The 26,022-nt window shown below is 43.0% G+C and overlaps 2 protein-coding genes and 1 gene segment (V, D, J or C); 2 read left to right on the forward strand and 1 right to left on the reverse strand.

The window, feature by feature from the left end:
- The first annotated feature begins 7,546 nt into the window (after positions 1-7,546).
- On the forward strand, positions 7,547-9,694 carry LOC118796240 (receptor-transporting protein 4-like). Its single transcript, XM_036555038.1, has 3 exons — positions 7,547-7,740; positions 7,919-8,084; positions 9,319-9,694. The coding sequence occupies exons 1-3, from the start codon at positions 7,731-7,733 to the stop codon at positions 9,650-9,652; spliced, it is 510 nt and encodes a 169-aa protein (XP_036410931.1). The 5' UTR covers positions 7,547-7,730; the 3' UTR covers positions 9,653-9,694.
- A 6,536-nt stretch (positions 9,695-16,230) lies between these two features.
- Positions 16,231-18,230, reverse strand: LOC118796596 (zona pellucida sperm-binding protein 3-like). The gene is made up of 9 exons (XM_036555575.1): positions 18,078-18,230; positions 17,873-17,991; positions 17,436-17,539; positions 17,192-17,369; positions 17,004-17,121; positions 16,813-16,904; positions 16,657-16,742; positions 16,454-16,567; positions 16,231-16,337 (listed from the first exon to the last, which is right to left on the reverse strand). Exons 1-9 carry the CDS (start codon positions 18,213-18,215, stop codon positions 16,231-16,233), a joined length of 1,056 nt encoding a protein of 351 aa, XP_036411468.1. The 5' UTR covers positions 18,216-18,230.
- A 2,376-nt stretch (positions 18,231-20,606) lies between these two features.
- LOC118769134 lies at positions 20,607-22,987 on the forward strand. The segment is given in 3 exon segments: positions 20,607-20,613; positions 20,698-20,757; positions 22,593-22,987. Coding segments are annotated over 3 exon segments (387 nt in total).
- The last annotated feature ends 3,035 nt before the right edge of the window (positions 22,988-26,022 follow it).

A 26,022-nucleotide genomic window follows, 5' to 3' on the forward strand; every position in this document is an offset into this window, starting at 1 on the left:
GCCTAATTAAACACAGCTAATTGCCATATGAAACAAACGAAAAAGGCAATATATTTTCAACACAGATGTGCACACACACACACACATATACTCTGCCAAACCACCATCCAGTGTATCTGATAATTCATACTGCCAGTCTTCACTGAGAGCAAAACACTAGTTTCAATAACTACTTGGAGACAGAGTCTCAGCAAAATATTTGAGTATGTACCTTTAGCAGTCAATGAACATTCAAATATATGGTTATTCAAAATACACGACAGGCTTCTCCGCTTAGGTCAAAGGAGGGCTGCGTCACACAGCAACCTGAAGGGAATTTCCTCTAAATCCGTGTGGCTGCCAGCAAAACGACCCCCAATCCACACACACAAGGACAGGACAGAGGGAAAGAGACGCTTCACTCACCCTGAACCTCCATCACTGCGTCACGAAACCCAGCAACAGGCAGATCCTGAGGGGAACAAGGGCATTCAAAGTTCTGTATTTAGCAAGTTTCAAACAGAGCGCCGGCAAGCAAGCAAAAACAAAGAGGAAACAATCACAAAATAAAAAAGAAAAGAGGAAAAGACAACAAAAAAACCAAAACTGAACAATCACACCCATCAGTGGGATATTCATAATGTCAACCTACAAACCACTCTCTTCAAGAACTGGAGGTTTCAGCAGCTGCTTTCTAGCTTGGTCCTGTATGAGATCACTGGCACGAACGTGTAGGAACGTGCCAACAGCACAAATAGATGCAAAAAATGCAGCAAGGAGATCTCTGGCACAGCTGGAGACACTTAGTAGCTGTACCAGTCCAACTAACAGCCAGAACATCACGTTTTTTATTGAATAATTATTTTAATTGGCATGAAATATTTTTCTTTAAGTTTTTGTCATATGCCAAAATGATGGTTTTACTTCCCTACAGATGTGTGCTTAAACAAATCCACAGTTTTTTTGAATACCAAGAAATAACATGCAAAGGGATCAACGCCGCTTATGTCATAAACATGAACATGAAAGTAGGATGTTATGTAAGTTCAACGAAATTAATTACCCTCAAATTTTACTAATTGATCTGATAAAAAATAAATCTCTCAGGGAAGAAGACTATTATAAACATATATTGTTACTACTGCTCTGTAGCAAGGACTCAAAGATGTTGATTTGCATTACACCAAGGTATTCATGGTCAGATATGGCTGCCAGACAGCTCCCACTTGTATGAAATGGGTAGAACTATTCTAGCACTCCTGTACTCAAGTTGATTGATCTGAGCTTGACTAACCCTTAAGTACTGTGTATGAACTCAGCCCAGGTCTAAGGACAAAAAAACATATGGTCATATGGTCATTAAAGCAAGAGGAGCCTGGGGTCAAAGCCTATCCCAATTTCCATAAAATAAAGTAGCTGATGCACAAGTACAACCATTAGACAGGAGCCCAACCTATTGCAGAGACATTACAGTCAGTGGCAACTCTCTTAATACAGAGCACCAAGCAAAGAGGCAATGGACAGCACTTTTAAAGCCTGCTACGGCTTGGCTGAGGGCTGAAACCATTAGATTCAGACACCCTGGGCTGACTCTCTTATCACAAAGCCAATGAATTGGCGCACGATGAACTGAAAGCCATTATATATTTGCACTTTCCGTCTAGGGTTTACTCCTCCCTATTGCTGTGGGGCTACAGACAAAGGTGCCCTACATTCCACAGGGGATGGTGCCACTGAGTGCTATCTGTGCTGTTCCCTGCAGTCACAGACTGCTGGGTGAAGCAAACTTCTGAAGGCGCTTTCTATTGACAAAGTGGGTGTGCGCACTCCACCGCACCAGGGATAGGCCCAACAGCTGACAGCTTTCGTGTCAACTGTAAGTCAGAGCAAGTGCCGGTGAGTCACCCGGTCACCATGGCAACTCAAAGGCACCTTGGTTCGCAATTGGACGAATGTGTGGTGGGTGTGGGGCTCAACCAGGAAAAGGGTAGGGCCGCAGAAGCCACCTGACTGGACTTTGGAATGTAGATGTGGTACAAAGTCCTGAGCCGTGTGTGTGTGCGTGTGCGTGTGTGTGTGCGTGCGCGTGTGTATGCATATGTGTGTATTTGTGTTGGCCCAACAGCAGTTTCACTGGCCAGTGTTTCAAAGTCAGCATTATAAGCACAAAACCTAATGCAGCCATTTTCACTGGGTCTACTATTCAACCTTGGCAGGCTGACCAACATTTTGATTACAAAAGTTTAATGATGCAGAATACATTTTTTTATACTTTTCCATGTTAGAATAATAAACAGTATAGTGATAGTGGAAGAAATGTGACCTACATTCACAGAGGGTCATTGGTCTCGTGGTGCTGAACTTCACAGGCATGTGTCTGCCCGTTTCTCCCTCCAAAGACTCAAAGGTTCTTAGGTTTACTTCTGTCCAGAGAGAAATCAAACAAGATCAGATGAGACCATTGGTATTTTCCTGCAAGGACCATAACATTTTGCCCTCAAGAGGCACCACTGGCTAAATTGAGCTTCTAAAACCTCTGACCCTTTCTGCAGCACAAGAATATGGAAAAAAGTTGATTGCATTAATGGACCACTTAAAGCACAAGCATTAAAATATGGGCCACTAAGACAAAGAATAACAGGAAAGGTAGAGGAAAAATGCAGGCTTCAAACATGTGCTAAAAAGTTTATTGTAAATCAAAAAAAAAAGACACACAGACTTAACGAGTAAACAGAGATAACAAATCCAGACACAAACTGCCACAAATCGATATTGTGCCCTTTAGGAACAATGCCAACTAGAGCAAAGACATTTTAATGCAGTCAGACTGATTAGCAAAAGCAACAGCCATCATTCAAGCCGGATTGGCACAACAGTGCAGCTCTTCTACAGTCGTTACTGCTGTGAGAAGACCCGTAACCAGACAGCTGCAGGTCCAAACCAGATGTGGGCCACTTCTGTTATACCCCTGCACAATCACTCAAACCTGAACTGGAAACATCCAGTTAGCCTATGTATGCAAATCAGCAGCATACGAAAATGTACAAGCCAGCCTGAAAAAGGACATAAGCAAAGTCACAAAATAATATCATACACTGGTTTCTGACCAAATAGCATGCCCCCAAACTCTGAAAATCCTTTAATATAATACCATACCCTGGTTTCTGACCAAATAGCATGCCCCCAAACTCTGAAAATCCTTTGAAGAGCAACACTTTTGTGATCTGGGCAGATGGAAAGGCAAATGTACAAGTATGGCACTGTGTTCTGTATGGATCAGGGTACACACAGAAGACAAGCTTTTCTTGCAAGGCCCTGCCCCACAGGGAACTCACCCAACCACAACATGCAATAACCAAACAGGCAACCAGCACCAACACAGAAGTACACTGCAAGAGAACTAAGTGTCTAAACCGCAGCCCCGCCTACAGAGCACTCTGCACTCTGACCCCGGAAAAACAGGACTTTCAGGTTGTGGAACCGGATCAATCCTCTGTAGCTCACATCATACCCTCTTCGACAAGAAGCTTGCTCGTCAACAGACAGATATGGGAGACACTTTCACTGTCGCATTTACAGAATTAAAAAAATAATAATAAAAGACACACAACTAAGCCAGACAGGTCCAGCCTGTAGTGTATATGTGGTTATGATCCATTGATACAGTGATCGCCCATGTTAGATTTGATATTATACAGTGACTGCCAACAGTGCATGTGATTATATCACTTTCATACACTGACCATTCAACCATGGTGCATACATTAGGTTATATCGCTCCATTTACACAGCTTCTGAGACCATAAAGCCAAACTAAATTTACAGGCATATTTAAGAATAATTATATCTAAGACCTGATAGAAAACTACAAACTGAAGAACAATGACCGCTGTGACAAAAAAAAAAAAAAAAGGTTTGGGAAGCTGAACACACACCCACATGCAAATTCAACCTTCCGCTGCAGAAAATAACAGCGCAGATTAAGGGGTCTCCAGAGATTAGAGAGGACAGGAAATTCCTTCGCTTCCTATGGCCAGAGCCTACCGGAAACAGAGCCTGTGTGTGGTCCCGCACTGTACCAGAGCTCGGCGTGGGGCATGGGTGCTGGTGCCGCACTGTTCCGTGAGACATATAGGTGCTCATCCTTCACTGTGCCAGTGTTAAGCATTGGCCATTGTGCTGAGGAGCACGCCCAGACCTGCAAACACCTACAGGACGTCCCACAGAGGGAAGGCTGGAATGCAGGAATGCATACACAGGGCACCTCACACTTTCAAAACAAGGTCTCCCCCCTTTGTCCCTGTCCCTAAAGCCCTAAAGCTACATGATAACCCGCAGGCCATATTCTGATTCGCTCTTTGATGTCACAGGCCTGCTACCTGAACGGCACCCCACCGGCCAGCTCTTTCCAAGGGTTAACCTTCAGGATACTGACGCACAGACAAAATGACAAGAGCATCAGATTTCACCGAGGGCTGACTTGGCGGACAGGTTTATTCGACATCAGAAAACACTGCCTACAGCCTTTAAAACACACCGCATCCAGATTTCTACCCTTTTTTCTACCTTCCGAACTAGTTTTTTTTTTTCTTTTTGTTATCAGCATCACCAAGCTCGCATGTGTGGTTTAACCCTCTTTCCATTGGAAGAAAGCGTATTCTGCTCTCGTTACAACGCGCAGGAGCACAGTTTGAGGCTGCATATTACCGTTCGGAATGTAGTACAAGTTGTCTAGACCACAGACCACAAAATTCAGTTTGGTTTGCGGGACACATAGGTCCAACACGAAGAAAAGCGCAGAACTGCACGACAGACCACCGTGGTCCCGGAGTAAAGGAGCGGCTTCGGGTAGTTCCCTCTCTAACTCACCTTTGCTTGCAGTAATATAATTAATGTTAGGATAATTGATACAGCAATTATGAATTCTGACGGAACAAAAACAGCAACATCTCCGGCACTACAAGGCCACGGTTGCCTAGCTCTGGTCTCGTAAAACAGGTACAAAAACGGATTCACTCCAACACACCGAACACCTAAGCATAGATAGCGACCAAGCTGGTTTGATGAACGTCAATGTCTGTTTGAAGGTCGGGCCGGTAGCACTTACACTGTCCTTCAAAACTGGCAGTTACTGGGTAACAAATATCAAAGCCACACGCAAAAAGTCCTTAGGACAAACAGGGAAATGTACTTAACTCAACCACGAAAGGCCAGTCTTGACAGGGGGCCGAAGTTAACTTACTTGGCTAGCCAACATCTGGCCACGTTGAAGAAGTGATAATTAACTAGACTACATAGCAAACCATACCCGTACCTGATCACTCCCCGGGAATCGTTGTGTAAGCAGCAAAATGAACCGCGGTTAGCGAACTGGTTCAAATTAATGCTTTCTATTCAGGACACTGCAAGATGTTGTACTGGTACTTAAATCACTAGCATGGCTGCTTTTATCTTTCGCGTACAGCCAAAGTTGATAGCCAACTATTCATGTTTACCGACCCCTTTTGAAAACGACTCGACCCAATTCTCACCTTGCGAAATGTTGCAACCCTTCCTTGGATTTCAATTTCTGTCCATGTACCAATCGAGATGAACAAAGAACGTCTCTGTCCCGTTTGTCAGAAACCCTGATACTGTTTTTTCCATTTAACAAAACTCATCAGGAAGGCAATGCGCCAGCTACCTGTAGTTTGAGCAAAGTGCACACCTACCTGCCAAACTGTACTTCAGACAAATAAAACACTCCAGGAACCATCAACCTTTGCAAATGGAGTGGCGCACATGCGCATTGATTATTCTACTCACGCACGCTCGCCGTAAAAAAGGTAGTTGGCAAAACCCAGACATTGAACTGTTTTCCTCTGTTAACAAGAAAATACTGGACGCACATGAATTAAAATAACGTTCATAACGAGTGGTTTGAAATTCCCATTAGTATGTTTGATGTCAGTACTTCTTACTAGAGATATCACAGTTCTGGATATCAACTCGTTATGAAATTCCCGAGCCCCGATGCCGTCAAATAAAAACTTTTATATCAACTTCAAAGTATTCGCACCCACTCAGACGAGGGTCTCCAGCTAATTGTGGAATTTGTATTGCGAAAATGAGGGTATAATTTATCAGTAAACATTAGCTTCGAATAATTAAGGAGTCTAAGTTATATGTGGTTAGATTACAATTTTTGGTGGAGGTTCCTTTTAATGGTACTCTTAATCAGTCATGTCACTGTCATTTTATTGGCAAGGATCTGTTAAACTCACACAAAACTTGGTCATGCACTGCACTCAGAGTTTGAGCAAACAGACCAGGGGGCAAGGACATCGAGTCAGGTAGGAACCGACTAAATAGAGGTTCGGCTTGCCATTGAAGTTCAGGGTGTTCATTATAGGTGTTCATCCCTACAACGAACTCCTGGCTCCCTCTTCTGGTGAAAAAGGTGAACTTCGGATGGCTTTGCAGCATAGAACACCGGGAGAAGGATTGAACGTAGAGATAGCCTACTGATCTCTACTGAAACTGATGTTTCAGTGTCAGCCAGACTCCCATAAAAAACAGCAGTCAAATTAACAAATATACCATGGAAACAAATGTAGTCTGTATCATGGGGTTGTGCCATCATTACGTGGAGTCATTTTAGATAAGTTGCAAGGGTTGCAGTGTTAATGGGTCAGTTGAGGATTTTTTTGATGTGACCTTTCATAAAATCTCACTGTCCACTTGAGCAGTCATTCAACTTAACTAATTAATATGGGACTAGCCTATCGCGTGGCATTTTTTGCATACTTATACTGCTAGTGTGGCATCTAGTAAAACTAGATGTAGTTTCTGTATATTAGGATTCACACCTGAACTCTGAACATTTTGGGAGAAGTTTCATCATTCTTTCGGAATGTAATAGCTCCTGTTATACTAGTTCTCTACAACAGGAAGTTGTCTCTGAATGTAAAGCTATGTTCACTTCAGAAATAAAATACAACTCATTAAAAATGTAAAATTAATATATAAATATGAAATGAAAAGAGATTTTACCAATTAAAGACAAAATAAGTAATCTGATGAACTGTCCAATGGCCTGCACTTCTTGCACTTGAAGCTGCATGACACCAACGGCCCCTGAATTGCTGATGATATTTGATAAGACTTGGTTACACAAATAACAGAGACAGAAATTTACCCAGAGCACAGAATAAACCCCAGAAAACTAGACAGGACACCTTCTCCTGGACCATGTAGTACACACAGACACGCACCACGCGCACACACACACTGAAGAAGCACAAAACAAGACAATGCTGAGGTCGCACATCACCGCTCGTCTGAAAGACGGGTGACGCTTGTTGTGAAAGCTCCTTGCTTAAAACCCACATTACTTGAAATTAGACTGCAAAACAAATGTTGTGAAAAGCGAGTGGAGCGATCAGCCCCGTGCTGTTAAAGATCATGGGATCGCTCTGGCTTTTGGCCACACGCGCTCTAACTTGAAAAGCGAAAGCTGAGCTCCAAAACGAAACAGAGGCGATCAGTTTCGCTTTCCAGTTTCCAGACGAAACGATGGGGAGGCGTGGACAGTCGAGGAACGATACATATATGCCCACATCTTAATAAACGTCCTAAAACTGAGGTTGTTGTGAACTGACATCTGAGAACAGACTTCGGACATACAAGAGAAGAAAAACGTCCTAAAACTGAGGTTGTTGTGAACTGACATCTGAGCACAGACCTCGGACATTCAAGAGAAGAACTACAAAATGAGCACAGGTGCGTATTTAGATACTGATGAGTGCTACATTCACTGGGGCAATTGCCGAATATAACTAAATAAATGAACTGAATAAATCAAATGAAACAGAAAAGAATGATGACTGTGACTTAATGATGACTGTGTTCGATTATGGTATTGGCAAGGCTAATTTTGTTTCTTTTTTTACAACGGCAGACTGGTCTCCTTCGTTGTGGATGAACACTTTCGACGTAATGTTGGAGGAAGAGTTGGATTATAACGACAGCTGGGTTTTTCAGTTCAACTACAGCCTCCAGGAAGACCTGTCGACAGCCGAGAGGAAACGGGGCTGGAAGATCTACTGTGGCTGCGCATTCGGACAGTGAGTATCACTTCAGTCGCCGTTTTTGTGATTGTCCCTCTGTGCTACGAGGTGATGAGGCTTAAGGGTCTACATTGCGTAAAAATCCATATGCAGATACCTACCGCTTTTTATTTCTCAGCAAAACTTGACTGGGGATTCGAGGCGGCAGAACCCTCATAGTCCCAGGTTCAAGGCGTCTCCCCGAGAACTGCGATATGCAAACAATAACAATAGCGGATAGAAAGAATAAATACGACCAAATCGCCTCATTTAGTTTGTATGAATATGTACATGCATCATTTTGATGAGAACCCAGATTACTGTGCGACTTGGCCTCTGACAGGTTTAGTGCAGACTCGGTTAGCTTTGTCCAACCAGTATCTGATGGCGGATATAAGAGCATGTAGCGAAATGCAACTTATTGAAGATTGCCAGGAATCTTCATCAGACTCTGATGTAATACCCTTGTGACTCTCTTTTTGGCAATGCGACACGGGTTACCGTCACACATGTCAGGCTTGTTCGGGCAATAACTTTCCCCTGTCGGATTAGAACGCTCGCGAACAGCAACGAGACTCAACCACAGATAAATTTACATTTACCTCTCTTCATTTGTCAAACGTTTTCATCCATAGCGACTTAAAAGTGAGGCAGAGTACAACACAAGCAAATAGCCATACCAGGCGTCAACAATAGTACAAGCGCTGCATGACCAGTAGTTGGCCAGAAAACGTACAGCATAGACCGATGTCATTGTATTTACACACAGCAGACGACGGAGTTTTTCAGTGCCTAAGGCGGCTCTCAGTTTTTTTTTCTTGATGAAAAAGTAATACTTCCAAGACCCGGAGGCCTACTTTTGAGGCGTGACCGGTAATATTCTTAAGGTGTCACGTGAAACGGAACGCAACCCCAAAATTATTTTGATTATGATTGATTTTGAATTACAGTTGTGTTGTAATTGTATTTATATAATTATCCATATTTGATGTCATGAAGATTACTTACAGGTCTGCTTCTTTATAACACCAGAAGCACAGCTGCATTTAAAAGACACCCCTAATTAAAATAAATGCCATGCAAAGCCATAAAAGACCATATATCAAGACAGTTAAAACTCGTGTCACAGTCCTCATTCCGTGAATAGTAGAACAACTGCCAGCCTGTGGTTCAACTGTGATATTGCATCTACATTTTCTCCATTCTGTAACCATCACACCGACTCAAACCATGTATTTCAACCCATTTCCAGGTTTAGGTGCGACACTTGTTCCAAAACCTGGCCTTCAGCCCGGGTCGTGGTTCTCTTCCATTACCGGCTGCGGAGCGACCGTGGCACGGTCATCATGCGTCCGTTCGGACAGGCATGCAGGCGTTGCAAGGGAGACTTCGAGTTGCCGGGTTTCTCCACAGAGGAGGTGGAGGAGGTCCTGCTAAAGCTATTCCGCAAGATCAGGAAGAATTGCTATGGCGAAGAGGAGGAGCAGGACAGCGATTCCTGCTCGTCCGAAAAGGTGTGGACGAAACCGCACGAGAGTTCGCTGTGCGAGGCCTGCACTCAGGGAATCTGCTGCGAAGAGGACTAGTGTACGTAACACAGCATCATCATCAGCGGCAGTGCACTCTGTGGCACGACTAATTTAGAAAACGTCAGGTTTTAAAATATGCACTTTAACCAAATGTGTCTGCAAGTGTAAATGAAAATAAGTGCCATTTTCCAAGTGCCAAGTGTCAGCTAATGATAGTTTACAAGTATTAAAAATACTGATCTAACATGCAGTATTACTATATAACAATGTAATTATTGTAAATGTATGTGCTAAGTAATTTAGTTGTAGGTTTTGTAACATTATTTTTTAAAATGGTATAATGTAAAAATGTAGCCTGTGATGCTTTATATTTTTTGTACATATTGTTCAAATGCCATGTATTCAAAGCTTTAAAGAGAACTTGAGAAAATGTGATTTTTAATGACCTAAATACTAATAAACTAATTATTTCTCCTTGATTCTATCCTGGTGAATACCCGCACATGCACACACGATTAAACATTACATCACTGGTTAATTAGACTGTTTTTAAAGCACATTAAAAAAAGTTTTCAGACTTAAAACAAATAATGTTTTTAAATTGAAGATCAGTTTGGTAGAGGATGTCCTTATTATCTGAGCCACTGCAGCAGTGCAGTCTCTGTGCTGAGTGAGGTTTGTGTTCAGCTGCCCAATACTGTGTGAACAGATGTTTACTACTCTAAACTACTGATGTAGTGGTGGCTCTGACAGTAATAATCTCCTGCATCTTCAGCCTGGACATTACTGATGGTCAGAGTGAAATCAAGCCCATTTCCTCTCCCACTGCCACTGAATCTAGAGGACACTCCTGACTGCCTGTCTGATGTCCGGTAGATCAGGAGTTTGGGAGCTTCTCCAGATCTCTGCTGGTACCAGGAAAGATAGTACTGAGAGCCACTATAAGTGGCAACTGCTGTACTGGCCTTACAGTCAATGGAGACTGATTGACCAGCCTGGACTGACTGGGCTGCAGGCTCTAGTCAGAGACTCTCCAGACCATTTTCATCAGACCACAAATACTCTCCATAACAGTCGTTTATCCATGGATGGTAAAAAACCGCTGCCATCTTTTGGTTCACCTCTGATACTGCACCTACACGTTCTCACAATTCTGAAAACCGCAGATGAACTCAAAGCATGTAATTCACCCCATTCTCAGGTTTAGGTGCAGTACCTGCAACAGAACCTGGCCTTCAGCACACGTCGTGGTTCTCTTCCACTACCGGCTGTGGAGCCACCGGGGTACAGTCATGATGCGTCCCTTCGGACAGGCATGCAGGAACTGCAAGGGAAAGTTTGAGCGGCCGGGCTTCTCTGCAGAGGGGGTGGAGGAGGTCCTTTTCAAGCTATTCCGCAAGATCAGAAAGAACTGCTACAGCGAAGAGGAGGAGCAGGACAGCAATCCCTGCTTGTCCGAAAAGGTGTGGACGAAACCGCATGAGATATCTTTCTGTGAGGCCTGCAGACAGGGAATCTGCTCTGAGACAGACTAGCCAACGTACCAGCATCATAATGTACCGTACCGTGAAGCAGGCCCGGCACCAGGAGAAAATATAGAGGGCTGCAATTGCAATCCACAGCAGGCCACAAAAAGTGATAAACACTATATAGACATCGGGATATAAGGAAACAGCTGGGGGTGCACTGAGGTCCGTCTGGGGGTGCAATGCATAGCGCCGGGCCTGGCGTGAAGCATTGCATTATGTGGCATGGATTGTTTCTAAAAGTTTTTTAAAAAATGCATGTCGAATAAATGTGCCTGTATAAATAAATCTGTTCTTTTATAATTTTCTATACTGATAATATATAAGCCAGCCAATGTTACAATACTTTTAAAACCATTGATCTAATTATTCATGATTTAACTTGCTGTTTGCTACTGTTTTACAATCTAATTATTAGAAGTGTCAGTTGGGAGGAATTTAGTTGCTTTTGTAACATTGTTTTAAAGTATGTAGCCTTTGGTGCCTTATATTATGAATATATTGTTCAAAATGCCATGTATGAAAATATTTAAAATTGGTGTTGTTTAAATGATACATTCTGTGGATTGGGAGTGATCCTTAAGTTTATAATAATAATACTTACTCTTTATTGTTGATTTGATCCCAGTGCATGCCCCTAAACACACATGAATTAAATTTGTTACAGGAGGTCCTTAGTGTCCTGGGTCAGTGATTTTTTTTTAAAGATTTTTTTCTAAATTTGCATTTTACAAAAAATATTGCTCCCAGCATATGTACAAAAGGAAAGGGTTTAGATGAACATAGTGATGAAAGTCATTGTTGCTCTGGATTCTCTTGTCATGACAGACAGCTCTCAGTCATGAAGTGTTAAACTGACAGGATTATAAACACTCCCAGAGCACTGAAGCATGTGCTGCCAATGCAAAGTGTCCTCTCTATGCAAATGCTCTTCCTGGGTACAGCAGACACTTGCAGCCCAGCAGTGCTGTGGACTGTGAGATAGACAGACTGGTTCAGCACAAACAGTATCAGGACAGCAGGACATCAGAGAGCAGATTTCTAAAACACATACATCTGGATTTTCACTCCACATATATATCTATATCTAAGTCTTAACATTATAAAATACAATGATATTCATAAATGGGTTAAAAATCTGATTATGAAAATGGTTTTTACTGATCTACTGTCACTGATGCCCACACTACTGGCCTGTTGGCACTGAGGCCTTCACTACTTTCCACTGACATGTTTTAACTGGTCAGGACAGAGGGGCAGGAAGTGCATGATGTCCCTACTGGAACTGCAGTTCAGAAAAGTATATTGATTACAAAAACTATTAAAAATCATGATTATATAAAGTCTGTCACATGATAAAAACGGGTTGCACTGACAGTGAGGTGTCCACGACTGCTCCACTGGCACTGATGCCCACACTATGGCCAAATTGGTACTGAGGTGTCCACAGCTACCTCCACTATTCCACTACTTTTGTTAGAGACAATGACTTCTCTGCGCTGTGTCAGTGGTACATGTATTCTTTTTGTTCATCTTAGGATATGGTACAGACTAATCTCGTAATCATAGAGTGCCCTCTGATTATGATTTGGCTGATTTCTGATTTAATGTATGCAAAACAGCAATGTATGTTGTGGTCATTGATTTCCCCCACAATATAATCCATGATATACTAAATGCAAAACTTCAGTCTAGTGTTTAGACAAAATGAATTTGAGATGCAAAATATTTTTAGTGAAGGAGGTTTCCATGTACAATTAGTGGGCCAGTGCCCTCATAGGTCATGCATTGCAGATCCTAATCACATTGAGGTGATTGCAGCAACAAGACTTGAGACATTAGTAGTTGTCATTCCACAAGTCTCCAGTAGAGGACGTGCTGACGCTACTGTCTCAGCTACCAGCTGCCAGAACTGTCCTCTCACTGTAGTGCAGGCTGGTTTTAGTACGGCCAGTCAGTTAGACTGAATCACCATGATTGACGTTTGGTGGCAGGACCAGACTAGATATTGGCAATAAGAACAGAAGCAGCAATTATTTCACTATTTGTAAGAGTAAAAAACTTTAAACTTCTGATAAACTAACTATCTGGATTTCAGACATTCGCAATTTGCTGAAAAATTTTCATGTATACTTAATTCTCTTTTATACTTAATTCTCAATTTGAGCAAGTTAACATTCATGTCTGGACGGGAGTGCCGGGGCCCTGGAGAAGGACGGCCTGTACAGCTGGAGCAGCTCCCTGACTCTCAGTGTGGACAAGTGGGCGAAGGCGGGGTCTCTGATCTGTGATGCTACTCAGAGCTCCCAGTATCTGGTCACTCCGACAGTAAGAAAAGCTGATTTTCTTATGAAAAAGAACTCAATCGTGAATTGAGAATGGTGTGAAACCACACTTTCTCACAATCCTGTAATCTTCCAATTTTATTGCAATACGCAACTGTGTCAAATTAAATGATGTTAAAAAGGAAATGATATTACACCAATACCATACCATAAAAAGGGGATCAAATCTGAAAGTGATTTGTGATGTATGTGTCTCCTGTGATGTTCTGCTACAGAAGTGTGTGGTTCAGCAGTGGCAGCTCTGCTGTGGGTTCTGTATATGAAGCAGAGCAGCTCTTCAGCTCAGAGAGGTTTATGCACAGGCTGCAGCTCTGGGTCGCCCCCTGCAGGCCTGTTGTTAGTAACAGTGTCTCAGGTCAGTGCCCCCCCCCCCCCCCCCCCCAGCACCTGCAGTCTGACTGAGGGAGGTTTTTGTACAGGGCTGTAACACTGTGTAACCCGATATAACTCTGACAGTAATAATCTCCTTCATCTTCATTCTGGACTCCAGTGATTTTCAGTGTAAACTGAGTCTCATATCCACTCCCACTGAAACGATCAGGAATCCCAGACTGGCGAGTGGTAGATCTATAAATCAGAAGTTTAGGAGCCTGACCAGGTTTCTGCAGGTACCAGTTGAGGTAGTCATTAACATCCTCACTGGCTGTACAGCTGATGGAGACAGTGCCTCCCTGCTGAACAGAATGAGTTGCTGGAGACTGAGTCAGAACTACATCTGCTGCTGATCCTAAAAAACAAAACAAGGAAATCGATATTAAATCCAAAGAAATTTCACCACAGAAAAAAATTATATTTACTGTATATATTAAATTTGTATGTGACAGTATCCAAACTGAATAATAATAACAGCAAAGTCGCGAATCAGATCAACTTACCTTCAGCGAAGAGTCCCATCATCACATACAATAGAAAGAATGACATCATTGTGCTGTCTGAGCCAGTGTGTCTGAAAGGGCTGAACAGACACTGATCAGCACTGGGGCTCTTAAAGTGTGTGGAGCAGAGAGGCAGGACAGGTATGCAAAGCCCCTTCCTCTATACAAATCCTGTTACACAGAGAGAAAAAGAGGATCTCTGAGGCATGTACAGCATTGGCTCTATAGAGGGCTGGGGCCCTTGTGCTGTAGGGCCACTGCAATGCAGAAATGACGCCATAAAATGTTCCTGTATAAATGTGTTACCACACTGGAAACATGTTCTACTAAATTTATATTAGTTTGAATATACTTCAAGCATTAAAACATTCATAAATTCATTTGGATATATTGATAATTTCGACATCTGAGAATATTTTCATTATCTGTCATCTTATTCAATTAATTTAATTTTGTAAGAAACTGGTCAAAAATTATTTGCTTTACATGGATCAATAGGAAATCTGAAGTGCATCTGAGTAAGGATTTCCAGTTTTCATTTGCATTGGATGTTTTTCTTTTTATTTTTAAATGGGAAAAGGATTTTTCAAGTGTTTTATGTTCGTGGGTTAAATTGAAAGATTTGTGGTGTCTAGGACACCTACACTGCTATCTGCTAGTTTAACCTGAACATAGTGATGTGTGTGATTTTTTTCTGTTAAAGATGTGAATAGCCACTGCAATGTGGTTGTAATTCAATAAACTCATTTTGATGCTTGAGTATTGACTGAATTTGAAATTTTTTTTAAAATTTAAAAACATTTCAGATTTCCATTTTAAAATTTTGTTGCGTCTTGCATGTGGTAGTGTTTTGTGATATATCAGTTTTATAACAAATGTCATGATTAAAGTTGATATTGGTATTTTCTTTTCGTTTATCATGGATTAAGGTGCTCTCTGGTGTTGGTGTGGCATGTGCAGGTGGTACTGGGTTCTCTGATATTTTTTCTGTAATGGTACTTGGTATATTATCCAGGAGTAGCATAAGGTTACTGTCTGTGGTAGAATGATTCTCTGGTAGTTTGTGGAATAAGAAAGGATTAGATTGTGAACATGAGGCTTGCAGATTCAATGGGCAGGTTGAGAATTAAGTGAAAAAATGCTCTCACCCCAACTGCAGTAGAAGTGTCCAGGTGATTGTGATAAAATTCATTGTTGCTGGGTTCTCTGACAGGTCTCAGTCATGCAGTATTAAACTGACAGGATTATAAACAATCCCAGAGCATTGAAGCATGTGTTGCCAATGCAAAGTGCCCCCTCTATGCAAATGCTCTTCCTGTAACTTGGAACTTGAAGCTGAAGGGAGCTGCGTGAAAACAATGCTTTCTCCTAGCATGTCACACATCCATCTGTGCAGAAATTAGGATTTGTTCTTTGGAAATAGGTATAGTTTACTTCAGATTGACATGACAGTGGAAGTCCCCATCTGGCCAATTCATTCCTGAAATTCCATCAGCAAGTAGTCACTTTACCTGGTTGCATCACGTTGCTACAGGCCCTACCTAGCCATACAAGGTGGAAAGATATCACTGAAATGTAACCGCTAGGATACAACTGGATGTTGTTCATGCTTAGACATGTCAAGCTCACCATGGCAAACATGCCAAAGGGGGGCCAAGCAGCTGCACCATGAACAGCCATGTGCCGCTATCATTAGGGCAACCCTTCAGGTGAGGGGAAGCATTGAAGCACAGAGCAATCCATGGCCATACTGAGCATGGCAGGGGGCTACCATCTGGTTGCTCTGCACCCCCCAAGTCATGCAACCCACAGCAAAGTAGAAATGTGACCACCAGTACCATGGAGACTCATGCAAGAGGGCTGAAGTTGTAGCACATTTTATTGATCATTTATACAGATAGTTTGTGTTTCCTCAGTAGTACAGTCAGCACAGTCACACAGACCAGACCAGCTACAGCCACCACTCCAGCCAGGACCACAACCTCTGGGGAAGCAGCTGAGGAATGAGCGAGAGATCATGTTATGTACAGGATTCAATAGCAGTCCACTCCCTAGTGGAAAAAGCTTAGCCTGTGACATGGGCAGTTCCTACAATGACACCCAGATAGTTACCTGCTGCTTCATGATCCTTGGCTTCCAGTGGTGACATCTGGAATTCAGGCTCTGCTTCTTGGGCAGACTGGACAATGATGGGGCCAAGGGTTGCATCACCTTCACCCTGCAGTGCTGGAAGGAGCAGGAACATGTCTACACAGCTTACCATGATTAGGTTATAGCGTAGCAGCTGTTAGCCAAGAGGCATAGCATACCTGCACCAGCGTCCACACTCCTCCCCTTCCTGAAGCCACAGCTTGCATCACAGCAGCCACACACCTGGTCATTCCCACCTGCAGCCATCCACCTAGCAGAGGAACAGGTTACTGCTGCCATTCTGAACTAGTGTGTACCATTTCCACCAGTGGCAAGCCTACCTGTTGGCTGCAGTGGAAAAGGAGCAAGCCTTGTACTGCGAGTCAGTTGTAGCAGAAGCTGCTGTGGCTTTCAGATGGCAAATAATGTATACCTGCAGACAAGCAGCCAGGTCAGGAAGAGGGGTCAGTAAAAGCTGGCTGCATTAATTCCATTTCAATGCTGCAACATTACTGCTGCTTGTTCTACTCACTGAACTTCTGCTGTCCTGGAAGAACCTGAAGGCATCTAGCTGAATCTTCAGCTTGTCATCCTGGACCCTGGGCAGGAACTTGGAGCGGGAGTCCGTCAGCTTGGCATCCATCAGGCACCTGAAGAGCCAATACTGCAGTTCACAGCTCTTACGTAGGGCAGGGTATTCATGCGGCACAAACCACTTACCCATGGTTCTCAATGAAGGCATATCTGGGGACTGCATTCAGATCAGGGACTAGGGTGGCAACACAGCTGTCAGCAAAGACACGGAGGGGCACGTGGTTGGCCTGGACCACAGAGGCTTCGATGTTCATGGTGTCTCCCAGGAAGAACACGTTGGATGTCCTCTCAGCTTGCCAGTCATCTGCAGACAGTTGTGTTGGTCATTACAGCACCACAGTCAGTGAGGGTCATGGGCAGTCCTGCTTACCAGCCATGAGCCTCAGGGAGAAGACCAGGACATCCTCAGCAGACATGGTAGAGCGGTAAGGGATCCAGGTTGGCTGCAGGGCATTGCTGCTGACATTGTGCAGCCTGGCAAGGAAGTTGATTAGCTAAATTATTTCTATTGCAGATTCAGAGTAGAACAGAGCCATTGTTACAAAATGTGCAAGCAGTTTCTGGTTGTTGGGGCACAGGACTCCCAAGAGACATTCCCAGTGCCACCAAGGCCCATCACATCACTTTCCAGATCTGAAGTTAGCAAGCAGACAGAAACATGCAGCCCAGAGTAGAGGGTTAAATTAGCTTCATTGGAATTAGTGATGGCATGCCTGCTTTCCATCATGCAAGCATGGCAGTTGCAGTTAATGCCTGAAGTATGAATCCATTGTGTCCCTCCTGTACATTACTAGCAATTATTCTCACCTCATATAATGGCACTGGATACCAACCACAGCTTCATTAGTCCTTACAATGGGAGTATCACCCAATGCTTTGGGTTGGTAGTTGAGGTCAAAGCCATAGATGAGGGAGTCCTCAGTCATCTGTGGACAACATCCAAGTTGTTACAATGCTGTGTCTACACATGCAAGGATTACTGGAGTTGACTGCAGAATGAAAATCAGTGTACCGTCAGTGTGCTGCCACACCCCTGAAGCTCCGTCTCAAACACCACCACTGAAGCAGTGCTGTCCAGGCCAGTGGAACCACAGCCTCCCAGGGTGAGGTCAGCTGGGTCGATCAGCTGGCCAATACCAAACAGGTCCATAGCCACTCGCACCTGGACAGAGCTCTCACCACAATACACGGTTACAACATCATGTCTCAAAGCTGATGGGGCCTGCACTTCAGCCTTGGCAGGCAAGGCAACAGCTGGGGTGGGAACTGCCGGCCGAGGGGCCACGCCCGAGACGCCCGCCGGCCGAGGGGCCACGCCCGAGACCCCCGCCGGCCGCATAGCCGAATGGGGTGGCATTACATTGGCAGCTCGAGGTGGCGTAACCGCTGCGGGGTGGGTCGGCATCGTGATCAATGGGCGGGCTGGGGTTGGGGCTCCTGGGTACACCGACGCGCCAACTGCAGGCCGAGTCAGGGCTGGATTCTGCGAGTGAGCTGGAGGTGCTTGAGCTTGTGAATGCTGAAACCCTGCCAACCCCTGAGCATCACATAAACATCCAAACAAAAGGAGCCCCACAAAGCCAACAGTTGCCCCATTTAGCCCCATAATCAATTAAACTCTCCTACCACAAAAACACACAATAATCACACACCCCAGCAGCGCCACTTTTATACCCTCCTGAATGGAATTGATTGCGCCAGACCCCGCCCTCCACCTGATTTCTCTAATCATTCTCCAGCCCTACAGCATTAATCAAGAGTTCTGCCTCTTGTAATTCATATACATAATTAAATAGCTTGCATCTGTGAATTGAAGCACGCAGCTGGCCTTATTTTAGCGCAGGCGCTGTCCATATTAACTGATATTATTTCATTTAGATAAGCAGACGTGCACCCTAACAAATACACGGGTGTATTCACATAATAGTCTTCTTTAATTTCAACAAGCACATGAGACAATAATCAACCGGCCAATAAGACCAAGAGCGTCTAAATTTATCGCAATTTAATCGCAAAGTATCCGAGAACGCATGACATTCAGTCGTAAAAAAAGCCCATTAGTATTGGAATACATATCTCATTCCCATTCCATGGCACGATACCTGTTTGAATCGCAAGTTTGGAATAAACTAATGAATTGTATTCATGTGTTTTTGCCAGATGCGTTTGTGCAAGCATTATTAATTACAGCATAGAATACAAAGTGCAAAACTTATTATATTCTCTTTACTGTAGAAAGAGCTAGATCGTTATAAAAACAAGTCGTCTAATGCCATTAATATTAATCCGCATTTTGTTGACCTGCACAGTACGAATCAATTATTGCTCATCAGTTCATCCGGGATAAAACAAATGCAATCCAATTCAATTAACAAAAACACCGGTTCTGTACACACTCTTAAAACGCATGTGTTAGAAACCAGTGATGATTGATTTCTAACACATTAATGCAATGATGATTTCACCAAATATTGTGTTAAATTTCAGCAATTATCTGGGTGGAAAATTACACAGACGTTCTACACAACATTGTGTAAATAAATTGGCCAATCAAATCACCAGATCAGCCACAGCCCCTCCCTCACCTCAGTTTGACATGACTTCTCCCCGAAAACAAATGATTTTAAAATATTTGTGCGAAATAAATATTCGTAAAAACCCAGTATTTGTGCTTTGCTGAATACCGTATTCGGATTCGGCTCCACCCCTGAACTGTACCATCCAGTACACCTGTGTGGAAGCTTCTGCGTTCGTTATCTTTCTCCACTCGTTTATTCGGGGTTCTCCTTTAATTTGTCACCCGTCTGTATATATCTATGCCTATGTCTTTACATTACAAAACATAATTATAATCATATTTCTGTAACATCAGTCTGAAAAAGTTTTTTAGGGTTTTTACTGATCTATCACCAATGCCCACACTACTGGCCTGTTGGTACTGAGGCCTCCACTACTTTACTCCACTGACGCGTTTGAACTTGTAAGGACAGAGGGGCAGGAGATGCAGGATGTCCCTAATATTACTGTCAGTACAAGTACAGTGTAATTCTTGCTCACGAAAGTAACTTCCCTGTGCTGTTTCAGTGATGTGGGTCACCCCAGTCCTCTTCATCCAACGAATGTCCAAGTATGTATGTGTGGAAAGGGACCTCCCATAATGCTGTCATCCTTGTGTTGTGATGTCAGTTCGTCATTTGTTGTTTTTGTGAATTTGAGGATATAACTGTGAATACATACATCTGCCAATCAGAAAGTGCCCTGTGATTTTGACTGTGCTCATTTCAAGTTTGTTGTGTTCAATAGTAGCCTATTTGTGATGTGGTCAATGATGTTGTCCAGTATGGTATTTGCTGTGTATTAATCTAGTGTTGTAGACAAAGTAAATGTGAGATTTCACAGAGATTTTCCTGCAGTGCATGAGTTGCTCATAAACACTCTGACTTGACATCCTTCGGTCATACACTGCCCATCTTCATAGCAGTGAGGAGATCCCAGAAATCAGAGCGCACATAAAACGCGGAAAAATATCGGAATTCAAAGAATGTCCAGTAGGCGGCGGGCTGCAGCTACCGTCGCTGCTGATTGTCAGAGCTCTACTGTCGGTTTAGTGCGGCAGGTTTTTGTGCGACCAGTTAATCAGTTTGAATCACTGTGGTGGACTTTCGGTGGGGGGACCAGACTGGATGTCGGCAGTAAGTACAGACCCAAGTTATTTTATGATTTGAAAAAGCTAAATAAATGAAGACCCATGTTTAGATACCTATTAAAATAATAATGTCATATTGCAGGGAAAATATCATTTCATTATTTCTTCGTTCGAACGTGTTAAAGCTAATCTGTGGCTATTCTTATAGAAAAAGGCACGAATAATTAAAAGCACAATGTGCCTTCATTTGGCCGATCAGGAAGGTAAAATCGATATCCCTTCGCAAAGAAATGGCGTATTTGAAAAGGAACAAAGTTGTGGCAGGATAATCAGAGCAAATGGTAAAGTTGCCTCTTGTGCGAGAGGTTTTTGTACAGCGAGTGAATGAGTCTGTATCACTGTGGCTCACTTTCGGCGGCGGCACCAAACTGTCAGTTGGAAGTAAGTAACCGCTCTTTTTAAAAATCTTCCACACATTCCTCGTCATTTATGAATAATGGAAACGTTATGTCGCTTTTTACGCCACTTATTGAGAGTTTTCAAATAGTCCAGTTGAATTTTTCGCATTTGCCATTGGGACGCTTCTAAAATGACTTTTCAGAAAGTTTATTTCATTTAACATATTATCTACTGCAACCGCAAAACTAATACAATTTCTGATACACTGACTTGAAAGACTTGTTTCTATTAACATACATTGACCATTCCAAAGTCGAAGTTTTCTATCTGTGTTGCTCGTATTGATTTGGATAAAAGAGGCGGTGAACGGACACTACCTGTATCTTCATCATCGTTTCGGTGAAGGGGATGATCGGAACTTTAGTTCCAGCAGCGCGCATGTTTCTATAGGCTGCAGGTGAAATCTGATTTTAGGGAACGGGACTTGTGAGGGCTTTAGTTTAGACGAACCCTCACTCTGGGGTTCGTTAAACTTATCTTTAACAATCAAATGCAAGTGTTACTTTTTCATCTGCAAGGCTTTGCGATTTCCAGGATCGCTCAAATTAATTTAAATTGTATATTATTATTACGACTGAAAAAAAGATAAAACTCGGATTGTTTAGCAAAAGTTGCTTGCCTGAACCAATGCGTTACGCGCCCGTATTTTACATTTCCATTCTACAGTATGAAAACTCTTTTCTCGCAAATATGAGTACATTTCTCTCGAAGTCAGGTGTTTGAAGGTATGCAGTCGAATTATTTTACATTTTCACATAAGCGTTTCATACGTAATTGGCAGTTATAATATTCACTTGTGGCCGTTTGTATTGTGAAAATATTAAAATATAATCAGATGATTTTTTTAAAGCGCTTCCAACGGAGCACTGTCTATGAAAGGGAACTTTCTGAATTTCTGTTAATCTTGAACTGATTATGAAATTATGGTTTTTCATTGAAACACACCCAAATTAAGAACAACGATGGCTTTCTGTTGACAACTATTCATTCGTTTCAATGTTTTTAAAACAAATGTTTTAAAAAGATAATTTTTTTTTATAACGTTTATCATCTTTGAATCCTCAAAACAACCTTCGGCATTTTGATGCAGGAATAAGGATCTTGCAGGAATCTTTCATGTAACTATACAAGGTATTCTAAAATAATTTTCTTAACAGTATACTAATCATGTAATGGTAATCATATGACTGCACGTCTTACAACAATTTTGGTCCTGCTCCTGGGTGGAGTCTGTTTTTGAACAGGTAACAAGAGAAAAGTATATTCTGTTCAATTGTCATGTAAGTTTTGTTTGAGCAATAATAGTTTTGCGATTTGTTTACAGTTATTCCTTATGAACTATTGGGAAACAGTCGCATCAGGAGATTGACACGTGGGGGCTATGTTCTGTGTCTGACCTCAAGTCTCTGCTCTGTCTCCAAGGTAACCGCCTCCCCACCCTCACGGTCCTGCCCCCCTCCAGCGTGGAGGTGAAGCAGGGAAAGGCCACACTCCTGTGCCTGGCCAACAAGGGCTTCCCGTCAGACTGGACACTGCGCTGGGAAGTGGACGGTAGCAGCAGGAGCTCAGGCGTGGCCGGGAGTGCCGGGGTCCTGGAGAAGGACGGCCTGTACAGCTGGAGCAGCTCCCTGACTCTCAGTGCGGACGAGTGGGCGAAGGCGGGGTCTCTGACCTGCAAGGCCACTCAGGGCTCCCAGTCTCCGGTCACTCAGACGCTGAGGAGAGCCGATTGTTCTGAGTAGGCCTGGCGGAGGCCCAGCTCTCACTCTCTGATTCCACTGTTCTTACCCTGGTCTGCACTCAGCCTCTCTCCTGCTTACTGCTACACTGCTGTGTCACCGGCCTGGTGCTTCACCTCACCCTGTGTGTTAATCCATCCACCAGCCTGGGCTTTCAGCACTAACATCTAACATGCCTCTGCTTGTGTTCAACAAATAAATTTACTGATATTTAGTAATATTACTGATATTAATGTGTGTTTCTGTGAGTTTTTGCTTAAAAGTTGTTACATTAGCTTCACTGAGATAATAAAGACTCTTTCAATCATTACTGTTGTCCTTTTTATTATTATAAGGTCAAGAGACATCTGTACTGAGTGGAATCTTGACTTTTCCCCTGTGTTAAAGCACATTATAACATTCCTGGCATTGTTAGCTAATTTACAATACACAATTATGTCAAATTCAATAATGTAAAAACAGAAACATGTTGATACAAATAATGGTTTAGAATCAAAAATGGATCAAATGAAATCATACAGTATTTAATTTTTTAGATACTATCTATACCATGCAGTACCCTGTCACTGTAATGTATGAGTGTCCTCCTAAATCATGGGCAGCTGCTCAGTTAGCAGTGTCTGTGTGCAGCAGATCCACAGCAGTATCAGATAGTGGGAAATCCTGAAATGGACCAGAGCAGAATTCCACTGCTGCAGTGTGTCTCTACTGACTCAAAACCCCTGTCTCTCAGGATTGGTACAAGAACAGTTTTGGAGCAGAGTTAGTGTTTCTCTGCTGAATACATGCTCAGACAGAAATGAGAGATAACTGACCCTGATTCAGTTAAAAAGCAGCAGTTTCCCCGGTGCTGGAGGCCCAAGGAGAAGAGCAGGAACATGTGCAGTGCGCTCAGAGCAGCTCTGTGCAGCAGGATGTGTGCTCAGCTCACACTAACCCCCTGGGGACGGGACCCACATCTGGCCACAGTGCTGCTCTATTCTGAGAGTCAGAAGCAGCCTTCCCCACCCTGCACATGCAAATCTGAGTTTCACCCCCAGATCACAGTTTCACAGCCCAAAATACACCGTGTCTGCAGCAGCTGTGTGCTGCTAGCCTCATGTTTCTGTTGAAGGTGCAGAGGGGGAGGGGCTCGTTTCTGTAATGAAGATGAGAGGTTGAAGGGGGTGACTGCACAGCAGGTCTGTCTTTGCATGAGGCTCAGATTGGAGATTTCACAGCAGAGTGAACTCACACCCCTACACCTGCACTGAAGCACGCGGACACAACTTCCTCCGTTATTAACTATCATGCCATGTCTATAGCAATACATTTCATATTGTATCAGATTTTAATGTGTCTGACATTATGAAAATCATCAAATATGTAGAAAATGAAATAAAAATGGCATGGTTAAATTAAAAGTCTTCATTTTCAAGGAGTATGAGGCAATACAGGTGAGCAGAGAGTAAACAGTCTCTTCTAAACAGAGGCCTAACTGTATTTACATAGAGATACAGTGTTACCTAGAGTGAAAATGATCTATAATTATTTCATGCTGTATATTTCAAAGCAAAACAATCATAGAAGGAAGATGGTCTCTCTTCCTTGCTTCTCAGTGTTTCAGTAATGATGTCATATATTGCATATATATTGCACTCTGCTGTAATGGAGAGTCTCACTTGTTCCTCATAAAACTGTTTCATTTTTATATGTGTATCTGCCTTTACAAATTCACACTTTGTGAATATTTGAGCTCATGTCACTCAATTGCATCTGAACAGGTTAATTGTTAGTCAATTGTCAATTCCTTTGTCTTTGCTTGATTGGTCCTACCTGCCTGATTAAGAATAGTGAAATACAGGTATGTGAGCACAGACCGCTTCTTTTGAGTTTAGCTGTGTGCTTGGTTCCTCTTGTTAGTGGAGTTAGTGGAGTAATGGTGACCACAGACTGCAAGGGGTCCTCTAGTAGAACTGAGATATCCTCTGCTGTTCAGTGAACTCAGAGTTCCCTGCTGATGGTTCTCCCTTGTGAGCAGTAATGCTGATGCATGTGGCTCCTGTGATGTTGTGCTACAGAAGTGTGTGGTTCAGCAGTGGCAGCTCTGCTGTGGGTTCTGTATATGAAGCAGAGCAGCTCTTCAGCTCAGAGAGGTTTATGCACAGGCTGCAGCTCTGTGTCGCCCCCTGCAGGCCTGCTGTTAGTAACAGTGTCTCAGGTCAGTGCCCCCCCCCCCCCCCCAGCACCTGCAGTCTGACTGAGGGAGGTTTTTGTACAGGGCTGTAACACTGTGTAACCCACTATAACTCTGCTGACAGTAATAATCGCCTGCGTCTTCAGCTTGGACTCCAGTAATTTTCAGTGTAAACTGAGTCCCAGATCCACTCCCACTGAAACGATCAGGAATCCCAGACTGGCGACTGGTAGCATCATAAATCAGAAGTTTAGGAGCCTGACCAGGTTTCTGCAGGTACCAGTGGAGGTAGTCATCAACATCCTCACTGGCTGTACAGCTGATAGAGACAGTGCCTCCCTGCTGAACAGAATGAGTTGCTGGAGACTGAGTCAGAACTACATCTGCTGCTGACTCTGAAAAACAAAACAAAGAAAAAGATATTATATGAAAAAGACATTTCACCACATGAAAAAAATGATATATACTGTACATATGAAATTGTTGTGACAGTAACTGAATCTGAATAAAATAATGTCATTAATATCACAAGTTATATCACCTTACCCTGTGCAATGGGTGCCATCACTAACCACAGTAGAAAGAGCGACATCATCATTGAGCTGCCTGAGTCAGTGTATCTGAAAGGGTTGAACAGATACTGATCAGCACTGGGGCTCTTAAAGAGTTTGGAGCGGTGAGGCAGAGTAGGTATACACAGCCCCTTCCTCTATGCAAAACCTGAAGCAGAGGCACTTGGAGGGGGAAACAGCAAAAGTGTTTTTGAGGGCTGGGATAATTACACTGTAGGGCCACTGCAATGCAGACATGATGCCATAAAACATGCTTATATATAAACCGGTCACAGCACTGGAAACCTTTACAAGTAAATTCATGATAAATCAAATGTACTTTAAGCATTAAAAGATATATTCATTCAGGCACATTCATAATTTAT

Source organism: Megalops cyprinoides, chromosome 21, assembly GCF_013368585.1.
Source record: "Megalops cyprinoides isolate fMegCyp1 chromosome 21, fMegCyp1.pri, whole genome shotgun sequence".
Classification (NCBI taxonomy): Eukaryota; Metazoa; Chordata; class Actinopteri; order Elopiformes; family Megalopidae; genus Megalops; species Megalops cyprinoides.